This window comes from Eriocheir sinensis, chromosome 22, assembly GCF_024679095.1.
Source record: "Eriocheir sinensis breed Jianghai 21 chromosome 22, ASM2467909v1, whole genome shotgun sequence".
In the NCBI taxonomy this organism is placed as follows: Eukaryota; Metazoa; Arthropoda; class Malacostraca; order Decapoda; family Varunidae; genus Eriocheir; species Eriocheir sinensis.
In genome coordinates, this window is record NC_066530.1 from 17,737,869 (window position 1) to 17,756,309 (window position 18,441).

Sequence of the window (18,441 nt, forward strand, 5' to 3'; positions counted from 1 at the left end):
AATTTTGTGTTGGCTTAGGTGGTAAAGACAAATTGAGGTGGAAAAGATGCATCAGGAGTAAAAAATAACGAGAGAGATGTTACGATGAATGCCTCAAAAAAATGTTGTGATTGATGAGGAATAATCTAGCATGATATAGAATTGTTTGATGTGATGTAGCATAATCAGCGTGTGGTATAGAGTTTATAAGACTGTAGAAGTAACTAAAGGTACAGGAGCCTAGTATTTTTTTCCCTATGATATCAACGCCACCACTTCAGGGAGATATCCTTAACCTAACCCAGAAATTACTCCTTAGCGCCACAGGTTAAGAGTGCTTGCTTGTAAGACACCGACACACTCTATGACTTTCTTCCGTTGGCCCTTCACCAGCGCCCGTTTGGTCTAGAGGCACCGGCGTTAGTATAGGTAAGGTGATATAGTCTTTCCTTGTATAACACCTACACACTATAGGACTTTCTTCTGTGTGTCATTCACCATTGCCTATTTAGTCTCAGGACACCATGAGCGTTAGCATAAATGAAGTGTGTGTAACGTCAACGCAATATAGGATTTTCTTCATTCATTCATTCATTCATTCGTCTTCATGCATTCCTCGTCATTTTCCTTTGCCCAGTTAGTCAGAGGGTCACATTGCGTCAGTGTAGTTTTAGTGTTGTTGGACGTACTGTAGGTTCATGGCTGCCCTTTCCTTACATTCCCCAAGTGGCATCGAGGAGTCATTAGCGAGACGTTCTGTAGGTTCATGGCGGCCTTTCCCTCCCATTCCCTACATATCAGTGAGGAGTCATTAGCGAGACGTTCTGTAGGTTCATGGCGGCCTTTCCCTCCCATTCCCTACGTCATCGAGGAGTCATTAGCGAGACGTTCTGTGGGTTCATGGTGGCCTTTCCCTCCCATTCCCTACGTGTCATTGAGGAGTCATTAGCGAGACGTTCTGTAGGTTCATGGTGGCCCTTCCCTCCCATTCCCTACGTGTCATTGAGGAGTCATTAGCGAGACGTTCTGTAGGTTCATGGCGGCCTTTCCCTCCCATTCCCTACGTGTCATTGAGGAGTCATTAGCGAGACGTTCTGTAGGTTCATGGTGGCCCTTCCCTCCCATTCCCTACGTGTCATTGAGGAGTCATTAGCGAGACGTTCTGTAGGTTCATGGTGGCCCTTCCCTCCCATTCCCTACGTGTCATTGAGGAGTCATTAGCGAGACGTTCTGTAGGTTCATGGCGGCCTTTCCCTTCCATTCCCTACGTGTCATTGAGGAGTCATTAGCGAGACGTTCTGTAGGTTCATGGCGGCCTTTCCCTCCCATTCCCTACATATCAGTGAGGAGTCATTAGCGAGCTGACGTATCATTCCCGCCACATCATTACGACACAGCCATCAAGGAACATTCCGCCACATCTTTCCAGGGGCTGAAATTAGAAATGGAGTCGAATTTTGATTTTCAGTCAGGCCCAACCATTTTTCTCGCGAACAAATAAACTAGTAAATAATTATATTTATTATGATAATATTTTCTGCATATTTTTCATGGTCTGCCTAAAAGTTTTCTATAAAGCAGCACGCGCCAGCAGCAGCGTGTGTGTGTGTGTGTGTGTGTGTGTGTGTGTGTGTCGGCCCCGCCCCCTGCCGCCACCACCACCACCACCACCTATCACAGTCACTACCACCTATCACTACCACAACCACTTATCGCAACCAACACCAACCACCACCACCACAACCACCACCACCACATATCACAATCACTACAACCTCCGTCACTATTACCACTACCAGTCACAACCACAACCACCATCACCTATCATAACCACTACCGCAAACGTCACCAACGCCACCTGTCACCACCACCCACTACCAATCACCACCACTGCCATCACCACAATAACTCCCTTCACTTGTATTAACACTACCACCACAACCACCCACCTAACTCCACTGTCACCACAACCGTCACCACCATCACCACCACTACCACCACCACAAAAACAACAACAATAACAACAACAACTGTGTATACCTCGGTGGGTCGTAAAATGTAATAGTAAAGATAACAGCAACAGCGGAGATAGTAGTAGCAGTAGTGGTAGCAGTAGTAGTAGTAGTAGTAGTAACAGTAGTAATGGTTTAAGTTTCTCCCAATAATAGCTTACATTCACCTCCATTTTCCCTGGTATACATAAACAGCCGAGGTAAAAGTAATACAGGTATAATACAAGTACCAATGGAACTCTATTAACGATACGTATTAGAACGGGAAACCTAATAGCCGGTAATAGTCCAGTGTGGTGAAGGCCCATAGCCGTTACTGCCCCCTCCCAACACACAGGGCCCCGCCGAAGTCACCCTCCCGGACGTCACTGCGCAGGACCCCTTGTGTTTAGATAGAGATAAAAACTATGGCTGAAGAAGAAACGTTGACGGGGCTGATAGTAGTAGTAGTAGTAGTAGTAGTAGTAGTAGATGTCACCCTCCCGGCCACCACTGAAGGTAAAAACGATGGCAGAAGAAGAAGCGTTGACGGAGCTGATGGTGTTAATAGCAGTAGTAGTAATAGTAGTAATAGTAGTAGTAGTAGAAGTTACCCTCCCGGTCACCACTGCGTAGCCTCCCTTGAGTTTAGGTGAAGGTAAAAAGTATGGTAGGAGAAGAAGCGTTGACGGGGGTGATTGATGGTGTCACTCCGGGCAAGACTTTTGTTCCCCCTCACCACGGTTTCCTCGGGTCTTTGTCACACCTGTGCGTCACGTAGGAAGTCTTTACCTGTGGAGCTACGTCGGTTTGTTTTTGCCTCTGCGTATATGGATCCTACTGTTGCGTATATCTTTTATAATAGCAAATATTGTGAGTTTTCTTTTCAGTTTTCTTTAGCATTTGGTCATCATACTCTTGTCGAAATAAAATAATAAGTAAAAATATGATGTTAACGTGATACTGAACCGATATAACATGAAATTAGGCATATTTCTTGATCCTGTATTTGGCCAAAGATATTCTGTAATGTTAAGTTAATTTAGAGATTCTTAATAGGAATAGCAAATACCTTGTGCCCTGTTTTGTCGTGTCAGAGGCGTCTTATTGGGGCCGCAAGCTATCCAAGACCATTGAAGAAGAAGTCATTCATACAAGATAGAACACTGTGCTTGGTGGACTTATATAAACCTGTCCTGGCACTCGTATGACAAATAAAAAGCCAGAAAAAGTCTCGGAGAAATTCAGTAAAATCGTGCGAGGTAATATGGATGGACATGTCGCCTGATCATCAATTGGACGTAGAGGCACTCAGCCCCTCTCCCTCTCCCTCTCCCTCTCCTCTCCTCTCCTCTCTCCCTCCATTATCTGTCTGGCACGGGACCCATACCGCGCCGCTCACTGTATTGGCTCTGGTGATGTTATCAGTGTCGCTAATTAGAATATAATTAATACATGTATAGTGAAAGAATACGACTGGCGATAATTTGGTGCGTTATTAGGGGTGAGTGCAACGCTAAAGATACTGAAGATAAAGGATGGTCATAGTGCTGAAAGGGTTGTGCTTTTCACGGTATAGGAGTTTAAGGCCCAAGGATAAAGGAAAAAAAAAGACCTTCAACTTCCTACGCCGTATGAAAGGAAACAAAAGGAAGAAAGTAGATGACATTGACAATATACAGTCTCAGTCTTTTTGCTCATAATGAAAATAATTGCGTTTTTGGATGGAGAAGGAAGCAAAAGAAAGAAAGCCTAAGACACTGACAAAATTTAGCTTATTCTATAGTTGTCTTACTGATGCGAAGGAAAAATTTTTGAGGTAGTGGTTGTTTGTTGATCTGAACGAGGGTTGTAATGGCGTCAGATCGTCATCAATAGGTTAGAAGGTAGGCTTTTCGGCGATTGTTTTTGTGTATAAACGTTAATGCTTTCACGAGGGAGATGCCGAAACACCTCAAGAACTAACTCTGTCACTCCTTTGGGGCATCCTCTGTCTTTATCGAATGACTCTTCTGTGGGCTTATGGTATTTACTTAGCCTTTGATCTTGCTTCCTTACCATTAAAACTCAACTAATGACAATATGTTCGGGGATTTTTTTAATGAAGAAATTGAATACACAAACTCTAAAGTAAATAAACAGGTAAACTTAAGGATTTTTAGCGCTAAGGACATATTGTTGGGTGATTTCTTTGATATACTCAATACCTAAATTCTGAAGTGATTGAACATGTAAACTTATTGATACCTGGCGACACCTTTTACCTGGGGAGTGTGTTGAGGTGGGCGGGCAGGCGGAGGAGGCGCCTGGGGGAGGGCCGTGAGGGCGAGGGTCGCATGGTGTCAGGCGGTCATAGGGTCGATGGGGGTCGATACAATACCACGTGTTCATGATGCTGGGAGGGGAGCGTCGGGGACCATGTGACGCTCCATGGCCAGCTGACCGATTCCCAAAAAACCTGTTCCACCCCCTCCATTGATAGCATTAAGAGAGGTGAGTCCCGATACGCTATTCTTGACACGCTCCGGGCAATATTAGAATGAAGAATCCCCCCAAATCTAGTCGTTGACCTTCACTGTAAAAAAAGCATTGGTAGAGAGCACTTCGAGGTCATGCTCTTCATCTCCAGCATTGTCAACAGAGAAGAGCCCCGACACACTATCCTTGACATGCTCCTTACAATATTAGATGACTAGAGAATCCCATAATCCAGGTCTTGATCATTATGAAGAAATATTAATAGTGAGCACCTCGAGGTCATGTTCTTTACCTCAAGCATTGCCAAGTAGGAATCGAAGAGACGTTTTCCTGTAATTCATTGTTTTCACTTCATTGCACGGAAGGAGAAGCCCAAAACTTTGCTCTTTATCACCTCCATGGGCAGTATTGCGAGAAAGGGTTGTGCTTTTTACGGTATAGGAGTAAGTCTAAGGTCCAGAGACCAAGGGAAAAAAGGAATTCAACACTGCTCCATACGAAAGCAAACAAAAGGAAGAAAGTAGATGACAGTGACAATATTCAGTTTGTCTTTTTGCTCTTAATGAAAATAATTGCGTTTTTGGATGGAAAAGGAAACAAAAGGAAGAAAGCCTAAGACATTGACAAAATTTACATCCTGAACCCCTTTCTTTGACCTTAAATTGACAGTATTGTGAGGAAAGAGAGTCCAGAACCTTTTTTCCAGACCTTCTTTGATTGTAATACGAGAGAGAAAAATCCTGAACCCCTTTTCTTGACCTTAAATTGACAGTATTATTAAAAAAGAGAGTCCAGAACCTTTTTTCTAGACCTTTTTCGATAGCTGTACGAGAGAGAAAAATCCTGAACCCATTTTCTTGACCTTAACTGACACTATTACAAGAGAGGAGAGTCCTGAGTTTCGTTCCTGGACCTTCAATGGGACAGTATTTCGAAAGAGGTGCGTCCCGAATGCCTTCAGTTCAGTTCAGTTCTCTGTCGGGAGTTTCGCCTTTGTAACGGCACTCCCTAATGTAGCTCTTCACTGTCTGGGATATTTTTCTTTTTCTTTTCTTCATTTATCTCCTGTGGTCTGCCTTTACTTAACCACCATTTACAGTATTACGAGAGAGGAGAGCCTCGACCCCTTTTCTAACCTTCACTGACTCTAGCACAAGATGTAAGAGTCCCGAAGTTCTTTTTTCTACTCTTTGATAACTCATATGCCACACCGCTGACAGCATTATAGGTCAATCTCACCGCAAATCCTTAACAACCCCACCAGTGACAGCATTACGGAAGAACCCTGAACACGTTTCTTGGCTTCCATAATTCACAGAAGAATCTCATAACTAGATTTGACCGCCTCCTTTGACAGTGCTGCGAGGGACGAAGAACTGCCTCGATAATACATAGCTGATACTGAAGAAAATATAGGCAAGTGAAGCAGCTTGAATGGAGAAGAGGATTAATGATGAGATAGAACATGTAAGCCGTCCCAGGAATATTCTATGCGTGTAAGAAGTTAGAGCGTCTTGGCTTGTTGTTTAATGATTGCTATCGAGGTATGATGGAGGCTCAGGCGGGCTTCTCTAGCTATAGTATTTGGTAAAAACGTTGTGTGAGTGTGTGCCCTTGTGTGTGTTATTTGTTAGTGGCAGTAAATGCAAGAAAATAATAGGTTAGATTTTCGTGTGGGTACCTTTTAGATACTTATATTACCTTAGAGGATAAGTATCAGACATTATTAATACCTCCAAGAACAATAGGTAAGGCTGATCTTAATTTTCATAAGGATAGATATTAGAAACTTTCACTTACCTTCCTTGAAATTAATACTTAGAAAACAAACAACGAACATATTTCAAGTTACCAGCAACAGTACTCAAAGCGCAAGGTAACCCACAAGGACACACAAGACCACTGGAATAGAGAAACAGGGAGCGAAGTATATGAAGGAGAGGAGGAAGAGGAGGTCAGGAGGAGGCGGTGGTAAGGCAGCAATGTGGAGTCTCTTCCCCGCGCCCTCTGTCGAGCCTCAAGGGCCTTCGAAGGTGTCTTGCTAAACCTTGTGAGAGGAGTCCACTAGAGGAGGCAGAATACGATGACTTCCTGTGGTGGTTTCAAGAGATGTAAGTGTTAGGGTGGATTACCGTAGTGAAAGGGAATGTGTCACAGGTGTTGTTCTGGCATCAGGTACAAGACAGGGATTGTAAGACATCTATATACGCTGTAAACTATAAGAAAACTTGATACCTTCCCCAGTAAGAGGTTTCAGGTGTTGTTCTAGCGTTAGGTACAGGTTTTGGATTTTGTGTAGGATTTCCATGTACGCTGTGAAGTATAAAGTCATAGATACCTTTCTTATAAGATGCATCAGGTGTGTGTGCGCGGTTTTCTGGCATTAGGTTGAAAAAGGATGGTGATTAAGACGTCTATGCATTCTGTAAGCAATAAAGACCTTGATACATTGCCTGTAGGAGGTATTAGGACGTGTGTGCATGACCGTGGGCAATATGAAAGGTAAAGAAATAAACACTAACTGACCTTGTTCTTGTATCAGGTAAAGTGCAAGGGATTCACAGTAAAATTTGAACATACATAAGTATCTGTATTGAGAACCAGATATTTATTTCTCTTGAGGCTTTAATAATAATGATAATGAAAATAATGATAATAATAATAATAATAATAATAATAATAATAATAATAATAATAATAATAATAATAATAATAATAATAATAATAATAATAATAATAATAATAATAGTAATAGGTCAAAGTGTGTGAGTGGATTGCTCTCGAAGAAGTTTGGAAATATGACAAAAAAGAGAACCGCTTTATTTTGTAGATCATTCTATTTTTACATTCTCTCTCTCTCTCTCTCTCTCTCTCTCTCTCTCTCTCTCTCTCTCTCTCTCTCTCTCTCTCTCTCTCTCTCTCTCTCTCTCTCTCTCTCTCTCTCTCTCTCTCTCTCTCTCTCTCTCTCTCTCTCTCTCTCTCTCTCTCTCTCTCTCTCTCTCTCTCTCTCTCTCTCTCTCTCTCGTTCTCTCCCTCTCTCTCTCCTTTTCTCTCTCTCTCGCCTTTTCACGCTTACTTTCAATAGCCTCATTCGCTCCCTCGGAATTTTGATGACGTCACGAGTATTACGTGCGGGGGGCCCTCGCTGATTGGTCCACGCGGGTCTATAATCACCGCCGTTACGATATTTGCGAGGTTTCACAAATTTTCCCTGCAATATCATTACTTTTCCCCCCTGCACGGTATATGTCATGATTTACACTCTTTCCCTATTTCCCTCTACGTATTTTGCAAGCATTATATTTTTTAATCTTGGTCTAATATTCTGCTTCTCCTGATTAATCCTCGTGTTTCGCGCTACGCCGCCTATAATCATTAGTTTTCAGTGTGTATGGGTGTGTGTGCTTGTGTGTGTATACGTGTGTGTGTGTGTGTGTGTGTGTGTGTGTGTATGCTTGTGTGCTTGTGTGTGTGTGTATATGTGTGTGTGTGTGTGTGTGTGTGTGTGTGTTTGTGTGCGCGCTTGCTTGCTTTCCTCCCTTTATCAAACAAAGTTGATTTGGTAAAGTTTAAATAGATTACGTATTGTTAGCTGATATTATCGTGTTGTTTTTTTCCCCGCCGCTTTTGTCTCCGCGTTATCCCTAATTTTCCGCCGTTCTGTTTTGCGTGGCTCCGAATTTTTTGCATCGCTGGAAAAATCATGCATCACGAACACTCATTCTCGAACGCCGGAATTAATGCATCATTAAAATAATCGCCTATTATCAGCCACCCTATAAGCCTGCATGTTTTTATTTAGTGTGTGCGTGCGTACGTGCGTGTTGTGTTTGCCGACTAATGCATGTTTGTGAGCGTTTGTTTGGGTTTGTTTGGGTGAATGCAGCGCGGGCATCTATCACAGCGGGGCCTGCATGAATATGTATATTTTAATTTTTTTTCCCCACCCTCCAAAATTTTGACTTCAGCGGACGTGTACTACCTCTTGAAAATTTCCATGTAATGCTGTGATTCATGATAGATGTGCAAAATAATCTATATGCATGTTCCGGCTCATACATGGAAGGCAGGAGTTTAAAACGTTGCACTCTGGCGGGCTGCGAGGCGCCACCAGAGGCAGGACAGGGAAGGGGGGGAGGAACGGGATGGACAGAGCGACAGGCAGCGCAGGAAGGTGGGCGGGCAGGCAGGCAGGGAGGTGGGGCCGTCTTGGAGGTATAGAGTATGAAGGCTTAAGACTGTCTCTGATTCTCTGATGGAGGTGAGGATGGGAAGGGACGGGAGAAAGAGGCATGCAGCGCAGAGAGACAGGCAGCGCAGAGAGGCATGCAGCGCAGAGAGGCATGCAGCGCAGAGAGGCATGCAGCGCAGAGAGACAGGCAGCGCAGAGAGACAGGCAGCGCAGAGAGGCATGCAGCGCAGAGAGACAGGCAGCGCAGAGAGACAGGCAGCGCAGAGAGACATGCAGCGCAGAGAGACAGGCAGCGCAGAGAGACATGCAGCGCAGAGAGACAGGTAGCGCAGGAAGGTGGGCAGACAGACAGGTAGGCAGGCAGATGGGCGGGTGCGTGTGTGAGGCTCAGAGAATGATGCCTTAAGACTGACTCTGAGGGCGGTGAGGGCGGGATAATTCACGCCTGAAGATGCTGAGACTGTTGACCTATTGATAACTTTTTAACTTTTGCGTGGTTGGGGGATATTGGTGGTATTTGAAGCCCTTGACTCTTTGTATCGTTGACCGTTTTAGAGGACTCTTACGAAATGTTGAGGTAAGATAATGTCCGTCTGAAGATGCCAAAACTGATGATTTTAATGCTTAACTTTCTGACTTATTAAAAATTTCAAGGATTTTGGTCTTATCTGATATTTGCCACGTATTTTTTTATCGATCTAATCTTTATAGGAGTCTTTAAGAAAGGTTAAGGCTATGTTGGCAAAGGGTGGGAAAGACTCCGGAAAAATAGAAAACTTTCCAAGGTCAGATTCCGGGAATTTTCAGAGCCCAGGATTTTTGGGTAATTTTCGGGAATTTTAAGTTTTTTCACGCATGTGTATTTGTATTTTAAACAAAACAATTTTGGTTAATATAACTATTGACCTAAAAGTTTCAAGCAACAAAACTGTATATCCAATAGGTTAGGTTAAGTTTAACGAACTTTCAAACACATGATATACAGACACCTATAGTATAAATTAACAAAGAAATACCTCACTGTGTTACATAGAAAGTCTCATTAAGTAAGAAAGAATGGATGATTTTTCTGAGTCAAAACGTACGGTAACTTTATGGGATTTTGTTAAGTTTAGGGCATCTTGAAACACATAATAGGCAACAGCTTATGGCACAAAATAGTAAAGTCAGTCAATCAGTAAGGAAGCGTATATGATTTTTCTGAGTCAAGACTCATGGTATATAACTTTTTTGTGATTTTGTAAGGTTAGTGTTTAGGGTATCTTCAAAAACATGATAGACAACAACTTATAGTATAAATAAGCAAAAAATGACCTCACTTAGTTGCATAGAAAGCCTCATTACTAAGGAAGCATATATGAATTATTTGAGTCAAAACGAATAGTAACTGTTTTGGGTTTCGTTACGTTAGGTTACGGATATCTTCAAACACATGATAGCCAGCACCTTATAGTATAAACCAACAAAAATGGCCTCACTCTGTTGTATAGAAAATCTCATTAGTAAGGAAGCATAGTATAAATATTCTGAATCAGGACCTTTAGTAACCGCTTGGGGTTTTGTCACGTTGGGTTAGGTTAAGTTTAGGGTATCTTCAAAGACATGATTGCCAGCACCTTCTGGTATAAATCAACAAAGAATGACCTCACTTTGTTGTATAGAAAGTCTCATTAGTAAGGAAGCATAATTTTATATGAATTTTTTGAGTCAACACTTGTAGTAACTATTTTTTGACCTCTGTCCATTTATTTTACATTTCTTCTAAGGAAGCTCACGCATAAAGCCTGCCTGCCTGTGATTACCGTGACCCAGGCCTGGTGTAACATTCCAGTATTCTTAAAAGTCTATGTCTGGAGGGCTAGTTACAAGGCGTTCTTCTTAGTTTTTTTGAGCGTTGCCGGAAACCATTTTTTTTCTGACAATTTGTTTTACTGTTTGCTGTCCCGCGTGTCAGGTCACTCTTGTAGTACCTCGGGGTCAGGCCGTCCACCAGCCACCCACCACCACCACCACCACCAGTCTCCTCATATCCAATGCATGCTTGCCCAGGACAGTATCAGTGGGAGTGTACGTGGGCGTGTTCACATACGTACACACGCTCCTAGGTACACACACCCACTCACACACACACACACACATTCACACACATTCACATATCACACACTCACCATTCACCACCACGAACATATGCAACAGCACCACCAACACCACATCTACCACCACCACCGTTAGCATCAGTTTGCCTAAATATCACCACCACCACCACCACCACCTCCACCATTGTCACTACAGCCATCAACTCTACTACTGTACACACACACACACACACACACACACACACACACACACACACACACACACACACACACATCATTCACACCCACCCCTATCACCCCAACCAACACCAACACCCCCGCCCGCTTGAGTTTAAGGCTTAAGAAGTTCGATCACTCAACCATCGAACATATTTATTTTCCTGTTGAATTCAAGTACCCGGAAGCAGCCCTGTCACAATACCCGACTTATACCCGTTATCTAAGGCCTGTACGGTAAAATTGATAGGGTGTAAGGATGCCGGCCCTTCATCTCCAGTCCTTAACACAACAATAAACATGCTTGAGTGAAGTAATTCCTGTCTTGGGATTGTTGTTCCATTGTCAGGTGCCAAGGTCCCTCGTAGGTTTATAGATTTTTTTTTTTTTTTTTTTTACGTATTACATATGATATGCATATGCTCTCTCTCTCTTCGGTGTTAGGCAGGCCCGTTAGTGGTGCGGGCGCGGGTTTTATAGTGGGTTTGCATCGCCTCCAGAGCATATGGCGGAGAGACACAGGTGCATATTCTTAATCATTTCAACCCCCAAGCACACATATTTGACAAGGCTTTCGTAGGAGTTGTGGGCATTTCCACGGGTAGTTTTATAGCCTTGGTTGTAGTTTCAATAAGCTTCTGTACCATGAATGCAAGGGGACACTGTTGAGAACCCGATTCATCTCCCTTTCGGCCTATAGATGTAGTTAATGTGAGAGGGGGAAGCGTCTTAGAATGCCGACCAGAGGCTTGTATTCACCTGGGCAGCAAGTATCACGTTTGCCCAGGTTGTAGAGTTTTTGATCTTTTTGTCCAGTGATTAGTGTTTTGCTATGATGACAGACAGTGGAGTTTGTAATCGTGGAAGTTTTGTTTTTGCTTTGCTCTGAACATTTTCATCTCTTCCGATGCTTTTCGGCGAAACTATTCCAGTGGGCATTGTTGAGCGAGGCTGACATGAATCTCAGCAAACCCAAAACACCTACCTATTCAAAATCTGGGCTCGTTTTTAGCGACATATTCCTTCTTAAATAGCTAGTATTTACCAAGCTGATAAATTATATTCTAGAGTTCCCCAGAATCGCTGCTTCACTTACTCTATTGACAATTTCAAACTTATATTCCTGGGCACTTTTACGGTGATCACTACACCAATCGTCACCATCTTGCAGACTACTTTTGTATCTGAAATAACATTACTCAGATATGTAATGTGAAGCGACCTTTAATCTTTACTTTTATTACTAATATATTCATAAGGACGTGTGACCATTGTGTCTCAGAAGAATTCCTTGACTTCTAGGTAAAAAACAGCATTTTTTATGGCATTCTTCTTTACCTAATCTGAATTAATTACATTAACACACCAAATTCTTGCTCTGTTCCGTAGTAAAAGTCTCACCTCGAGATTTCATAAACTTTCTTAAATTCATATTCTCTAGGTGGAGCGTCATGATATAATCACCCACGTTATTCTTCCTCCAGCTACTAATGACATGCAGAGCCCTTCTCTAGTCACACCTACGTAGATATGAATCATGCTTTGAGTCTGCACTCGTATATATTTATAAAGGTCAGGGCTGAGTAGTTCATCCACCCTCCTCCTTTGACTGTGTTTAGGCACTACGTCGGATGCCACTTTTCTTCCGTATCTGTCCTACATCCATATTTTCATGTTCACTGATTTCCTGGACATGTTTTCCTTCTTACATGTTGTCCTTCCTTCCAAGACAACGCTACGTAAGATTTTCAAAGTTCTGTCTATTCTCAATTACTAAATGCTTACCCACAGCCTTGGATAAAGCATTTTTGAGATACTTCTTGTCCCATTTATAGTTCATGAGTTGTTCCTGTGTTTCGTATTCTGAATTCTTCTCTAAGACGCATTAGTAAGCTAAGATGATGCCCAGGTTGATCAGGCGCCTCAACGGTGATCGGAAATATATTACTTCTCTCGTCTCTATTATTACTTCAATAAACTGAGTGAGCGCCTCCCTTGCTGGGCACTGACTGCATGGTTGTGTCCCCGGTGTCCCACGAGGATGTCAACAGCCGCTCAGGGCAATGTTTCCTCAGGCCGCGGCGAGGCTGGCGGGGGCCTGGTGGGGGTGCCTCGCCGCCGCCCCCGAACAGGCACGGCGGGTCAGCCACCGTCGAGGGAGGTTGTGGTGCTGTGTTAGGATTTACAAGCCTCGGAGTATGTTCTGTCTTTTAAAGGCTAGAGGTAACTGGCCTTTCTCATGCCCAATCTGTCTCTGGCTCTCTATCTGTATCCCTGTCTCTGATATTCTTTCTCTCTTGTTTATTTGTTTATTTATATATTTATTTATTTACTTATTCACTTATTTATTGATTTACTTTTGTCTTTGTCCTGTGCAAACTACAAACTCCACTCCTACCTGCAGTTCTCTTTTAATTCCATTTTACTCTTTTAGCAGCAGACTAAACTCGTAAAATATGCCACATAATTTACAGAAAGTAATAGTTACATACACTACTTAAGAAACACATTGGAAACTTATCAGTAAAATGTCTTAGCATCCTTAAGCTGTATATTTACTTTGCTCGGTCAGCTTCTTAAACTTACGCGGGTCATGCAAGGTCGTTGATGTTTGCTAGAGGGTTTTTAGCTTCATCTTTGAGTTAATGGCTATTTTCTCCCCCTAGGCAGATCAGAAAATACTTAGCACCGGGTCTTCAATCCGTATATGACTGACATTCTTGGAGCGACTGTCCTTCAGTTGTATAGCCTCCTCTAGATATACTTATCATTTAGATTTGACAGATACTTTTGGCCCTACCCTGCACGCCCACATACACTCACAAATATTCTCTTTGTATTTCATATGATACAAGCTGAAGGATATTTTAAGGGGAGTTTGAAGATGATTTTCGTTTCATATTTCTTCATGCTGCGTTGTACTCTTTGCTTCCTCTTTTGTTGTATCTTCCTTCATCTACAAGAATGAGCACCATTTAAGTATATTATTCCTATCTCGTTCAGTTTTTCTTATCATCTATTGGGTCTTATTTAATTACTATACTCGTCTTTCACAACTTAACCTTTTCGTTTCATATTTTTTTTGCTCGTCTCTTCTCCTTGCAGCCTCTTTTGTTGTCTCTTCCTTTATCTCCAAGAATGAGCACCATTTAAGTATATTATTCCTATCTCGTTCAGTTTTTCTTATCATCTGTTGGGTCTTATTTAATTACTATACTCGTCTTTCACAACTTAACCTTTTCGTTTCATATTTTTTCATGCTTCGTCTTACTCCTTGCAGCCTCTTTTGTTGTCTCTTCCTTTATCTCCAAGAATGAGCAGCTTTTAAGTATATTATTCCTATCTCGTTCTGTTTTTCTTATCATCTGTTGGGTCTTATTTAATTACTATACTCGTCTTTTACAGCTTAACCTTTCTGTAGCTCCTTCTTCAGCTGCAAAGTATTCGTGGTCTTGATAACTCCTATACCCACGCTAAGCAATCAGAGTGTTCCAGTATTTTCCTAGCCGTTATCCTCTTCTTTATCCCTTCATTATGTACCTTGTTAGCAGCTTAATACTGTATCTTGCCCTTCTTCTAAATATATTCACGATCCTTGCAAATTCTACTCCACCATCAAACTATCACTGAGTTTCAATATTACTTTCATTTATTTCTGCTTTCCCTCACTTCATTATCTCCCTCGCTAGTCCGGCATCTCCTCCACCGGACCCTGCTTCTCTCATGGCCCAATTTAGCCTCTCCTCTCCATTCCCTCAACGAGCAGTGCCTCTTCTCCCTCGCAGCCCCTTGCTTCCATCCTCTCCTGGCCACCCCACACAAGAGAGCCACTTTCCCGTAACGCTACCATGCTCCGCCGTTCCATGCAGCCTGTCTTATGTCTGCCGGCGCCTCCCCCTACCGCAATATCCTGAAGGGCGAGACTTCTATTGGATCTATCCGCCGATAACAGAGGCCTAAATACCTCTCAGGAGACCAAAACTCGAAAGTCTTCCTCACCCAAACGAGTGGAATGCCCCGCCGTGAGACTGCGATCGTGAAATATGAGAAGGAAAAAAATTGTAAGGTCGTGCCTTTCGAGAAACATTGAATTTTGCTTCGGGCGGGTTTTCCAGATTTCCTTTTTTTTTCTAGCCGTGCGTGTGTTTGTGTTGCAGAAATGTCTTGGCCATCGAGCTTATGAAATGTTGCAGCGTTGTGGACAGTCGCCAGGAGGGGAAGGGAAGGAGATGAAGCGTTATCTTTGTTACTGTAAACGTCTCATCATTTTTCTGTATTGGGAACGTTTGTTTTGATTACCCGCCGTAGCCGTGCAGCCTCGAGGCGCCTCTTATGCCACTGTTTATAAGTGGGAATAAGTATCGGCAGCAGGAAGCGATACGGCGTTATATTTTTAGTTCAAATACACATACAGTAAAGGCAGCGCTGTTTTCCGCGGCTGAAGGGCGCGCAGCAGATGCAGAAATTTTTACATTAAGATCGTTTGCCAAAAATATATAAGGCTGTTACAGGAGGAAGCATCATGCTCTCGCATATTTCGTAATAATTATATACATTGTATTTATTAGCAGTTTGCCGGGGGTAGTGCCTATCACATGAGGAAGAGTGAACCGTTCCCTGTGTGAGGCTGGTAAAATATTTTTTCACCTCCTCGAAGCCAGGAACACCAAGGGTGTCGCGGCAGGAGGCCGTGTCACGCCCATAGCTCCGCCAAGAGCACAGGCGTGACCTTAGACACCCAAAGGCAGGCTGTATTCTGAGGAAATGTTTCCCACTACCGGGGCGGCCTTGTGTAGGCCTTCCCGCCCCTTGCAGTCTCCGGAAGTTCCTATTTTCTTGTTCTCATCGTCACCGCAGAGACTGCTTTACTTGTGGCGTGACTGCCTATCTTGAGCACTGTCAGTACACGCCGCTGGGTTTCTAAATTATACTAGAAAACTAGTCAGGGAAGTATAGAAAATTTAAATTTTACCAGGCCCATCTATGCTACAAGCTGAAGGAGATTAATACGTATATATATATATATATATATATATATATATATATATATATATATATATATATATATATATATATATATATATATATATATATATATATATATATATATACATGCAGAATTATTCCTGAAGTCAGCAGCCTCCTAGAGGCCGCGGGTCACGTCTTCGCCGCCATGCCGTCTCAGTGTCAGGCTCACGTGTCCTGGCAGCGTCGCCTGCACTCCTCGACTCGTCACTTCATGACAGGTCAAGTCGTCGTTCAGTTCAGGCGATAAAATATCTACAAACTGTTTCGTGCATTTTTTTCTTCGTTTTCGAATAATATATCTTGTAAGAAAATAATTTTCTCTTTTGAGACACCGACAATTATTATTATTTTTTTCTTCATGCTGCTATGCACTCCGCCGCTCCGCCACAAGCTTCATGCCCTGGATGTAAGGCCTAGGACGGCCGTCACTCCTACCGTCACCGCCGCCGACCCAAGTGTCGCTGCCTCAGACAGCGCCATCGTCCCCCGAGTCAATTGCAATTAATATACATAGTCTTGTATGTATAGCTCTGTGCTCCTTTCTCTACAGCTTTCTGAAATAAGATGTCTGCCCCGTTTTTTCCTCTCCTTTCACTGTCACGCTGCTTCCTTCAACCTCTGTCATTATATACGTATTCCTCACTCTAAAATATCTCTTCAACCCCTCCAACAAAGATGCTAAATCTGCCACGTCCCAGCTCTCCTTCAGCAAATAGGATATATTTCGAGTATTTCTTCTTAAGATTCTGTTGGGCCTTGCGTGTGGCAATGCCTGCAATATCCATAGTGCATAAGAGTCCTCTCCTTGAAAACCTAAATTTTCCAACAAGATAAATGGTCAGTCTACTTCCTTAGGTCCTGCAGTGCCCGAAAGCAATATAATTTTTCTTCCTCAAGAGCGCCGCCGTACATCAAGAAGCCATCCTTAAGTACCTTGAGAATCCATTCCGCCGTGGTAAAAAAACAAAACAAAAAAAAAACATGACGAAGTACCTCCCAAAACATACCGAAATAATTCAAGAAAACATCACGAAGTACCTCAAGAATTCATCCCACCGTGCCCCAAGAGACCATCCCGCCATGCCCTAAGAAATCATCCCGCCGTGCCCCAAGAAACCATCCCGCCATGCCCCAAGAAACCATCCCGCCGTGCCCCAAGAAACCATCCCGCCGTACCCCAAGAAACCATCCCGCCGTGCCCCAAGAAACCATCCCGCCGTGCCCCAAGAAACCACCCAGCCGTGCCCCAAGAAACCATCCCGCCGTGCCCCAAGAAACCATCCCGCCGTGCCCCAAGAATCCACCCCACCGTGCCCCAAGCAGCCATCCCGCCGTGCCCCAAGAAACCATCCCGCCGGGCCCCAAGAAACCACCCCGCCGTGCCCCAAGAATCCACCCCGCCATGCCCCAAGAAACCATCCCGCCATGCCCCAAGAAACCAACCCGCCCTGCCCCTAAAACCACCTCGCCGTGCCCCAACAAACCATCACAGCGTGCCCTAAAACCACCCTGCCGTGCCCCAAGAAACCATCCCGCCGTGCCCCAAGAAACCATCCCGCCGTGCCCCAAGAAACCATCCCGCCGTGCCCCAAGAAACCATCCCGCCGTGCCCCAAGAAACCATCCCGCCGTGCCCCAAGAAACCACCCCGCCGTGCCCCAAGAAACCACCCCACCGTGCCCCAAGAAACCATCCCGCCGTGCCCCAAGAAACCATCCCAAAGCCCCAAGAAACCATCCCGCCGTGCCCCAAGAAACCACCCCGCCGTGCCCCAAGAAACCACCCCACCGTGCCCCAAGAAACCACCCCACCGTGCCCCAAGAAACCATCCCGCCGTGCCCCAAGAAACCATCCCGCCGTGCCCCAAGAAACCATCCCGCCGTGCCCCTAAAACCATCCCGCCGTGCCTCAAGAAACCATCCCGCCGTGCCCCAAGAAACCATCCCGCCGTGCCCCAAGAAACCATCCCGCCGTGCCCCAAGAAACCACCTCGCCGTGCCCCAAGAAACCATCCCGCCGTGCCCCAAAAAACCACCCCACCGTGCCCCAAGAAACCATACCGCCGTGCCCCAAGATGCCACCCCGCCGTGCCCCAAGAAACCATCCCGCCGTGCCCCAAGATGCCACCCCGCCGTGCCCCAAGAAGCCACCCCGCCGGGCCCCAAGAAACCATCCCGCCGTGCCCCAAGATGCCACCCCGCCCTGCCCCAAGAAGCCACCCCGCCGGGCCCCAAGATGCCACCCCGCCGTGCCCCAAGAAGCCACCCCGCCGGGCCCCAAGAAACCATCCCGCCGTGCCCCAAGAAACCATCCCGCCGGGCCCCAAGATGCCACCCCGCCGTGCCCCAACAAGCCACCCCGCCGGGCCCCAAGATGCCACCCCGCCGTGCCCCAAGAAGCCCCCCCGCCGGGCCCCAAGAAAGCATCCCGCCGTGCCCCAAGATGCCACCACGCCATGCCCC

General features: G+C 44.6%; 1 protein-coding gene across 1 annotated transcript in view; it reads left to right on the forward strand.

Moving 5' to 3' along the window:
- Nucleotides 1-17,106: 17,106 nt before the first annotated feature.
- LOC127002304 (uncharacterized) overlaps nucleotides 17,107-18,441 on the forward strand; it is a 1,581-nt gene continuing 246 nt past the window's right edge. Inside the window, exon 1 of the mRNA XM_050868118.1 lies at nucleotides 17,107-18,441. This exon is cut by the window's right edge and continues 246 nt beyond it. Coding sequence (XP_050724075.1) covers nucleotides 17,107-18,441 — 1,335 coding nt within the window.